This window comes from Nanorana parkeri, unplaced genomic scaffold (genome assembly GCF_000935625.1).
Source record: "Nanorana parkeri isolate BGI_ZX_2015 unplaced genomic scaffold, ASM93562v1 scaffold698, whole genome shotgun sequence".
In the NCBI taxonomy this organism is placed as follows: Eukaryota; Metazoa; Chordata; class Amphibia; order Anura; family Dicroglossidae; genus Nanorana; species Nanorana parkeri.
Window position 1 is genome coordinate 98802 of NW_017306966.1, and position 1240 is coordinate 100041.

General features: G+C 41.0%; 1 protein-coding gene across 4 annotated transcripts; it reads left to right on the top strand.

Annotated features, from left to right (window-relative positions):
- The first annotated feature begins 238 nt into the window (after positions 1-238).
- Positions 239-1021, top strand: LOC108792913 (AP-3 complex subunit sigma-1-like). Of its 4 annotated transcripts, none has more exons than XM_018563801.1 (2): positions 239-754; positions 863-1021. In XM_018563801.1, exons 1-2 carry the CDS (start codon positions 410-412, stop codon positions 989-991), a joined length of 474 nt encoding a protein of 157 aa, XP_018419303.1. In that variant the 5' UTR covers positions 239-409; the 3' UTR covers positions 992-1021. The 4 variants fall into 4 exon arrangements, with proteins under 4 accessions (XP_018419303.1, XP_018419302.1, XP_018419304.1 ...); XM_018563800.1 differs by having other exon boundaries at positions 239-682; positions 755-1021; XM_018563802.1 differs by having other exon boundaries at positions 239-479; positions 684-1021.
- Positions 1022-1240: the final 219 nt, after the last annotated feature.

Sequence of the window (1240 nt, forward strand, 5' to 3'; positions counted from 1 at the left end):
TGATCAATAAGTAGGTTAAGCAGTCAATCAATTAAGGATTGTTTAACTTTGTAATATGCTTTTAACCAAAATGACCTTCCTTTATTCTTTTAAGGACAAACAGAATGTGTTTCACCCTGTTACAAGGTGTGAAATGATTCACAAGGCAGTTAAAATGTAACCGGATATATCAAAAATTGTTACAACCTCCCACACCAAAAATAGAGATGGCTTAAAAAAGTCATACAACGACATGACTGGAGTGACGTGTCTCGGGAAGTGGCTGCTGCTTAGATGCTGCAATCGGATCTAATCCAGTGTACGATAGTGTGACGTTCCGGAGAGCCGGCTGGACACCCGGGGACCAAATAGTCGTCCTAGGCCGAGTGTTACAAGGGTCCAGGTGTAGTTGTCACAGCCCGGCACCACCATGATCAAAGCCATCCTCATCTTCAACAACCACGGCAAGCCGCGGCTGTGCAAGTTCTACCAGCACTACAGTGAAGACACACAACAGCAGATTATTAGAGAAACATTCCATTTAGTTTCTAAACGAGATGAGAACATCTGCAACTTCCTGGAAGGAGGATTATTAATAGGAGGATCTGACAATAAGCTCATCTATCGACACTATGCAACATTATATTTTGTGTTTTGTGTGGATTCTTCAGAAAGTGAACTTGGTATTCTAGATCTTATACAAGTATTTGTGGAAACCTTGGACAAATGTTTTGAGAACGTCTGTGAACTTGACTTAATTTTCCATGTAGATAAGGTCCACAACATCCTGGCAGAAATGGTGATGGGCGGCATGGTTCTAGAGACCAATATGAATGAAATTGTTGCACAGATTGATGCACAGACAAAGGTGGAAAAATCTGAGGCTGGATTAGCAGGTGCTCCGGCTCTGGCTTTGTCTGCTGTAAAGAACATGAACCTTCCTGAAATGCCAAGAAACATTAACATTGGTGACATCAGTATAAAAGTGCCAAACTTGCCCTCTTTTAAATAGCATTTAGCATTCTACTGCCTTCTCCCATACCTAATTGATGCTCAGATAAGTTTACCAAATTTCAGTGAGTTTTCTATGAAGTGAAGGAACTGCTTGGGTTGTTTGTGCTAATCTGCAATGTTGGATGTAAGCGTTGCTCTTTACTTACCAATGTTAAAGAAGAAAAACGCTATCTGAAATGTGGTTCCAAAACGGCATCCAAGCTCCTTTTTTTAAGGCATGTTATTTGTCTTGGCTGCTGCATTGTCA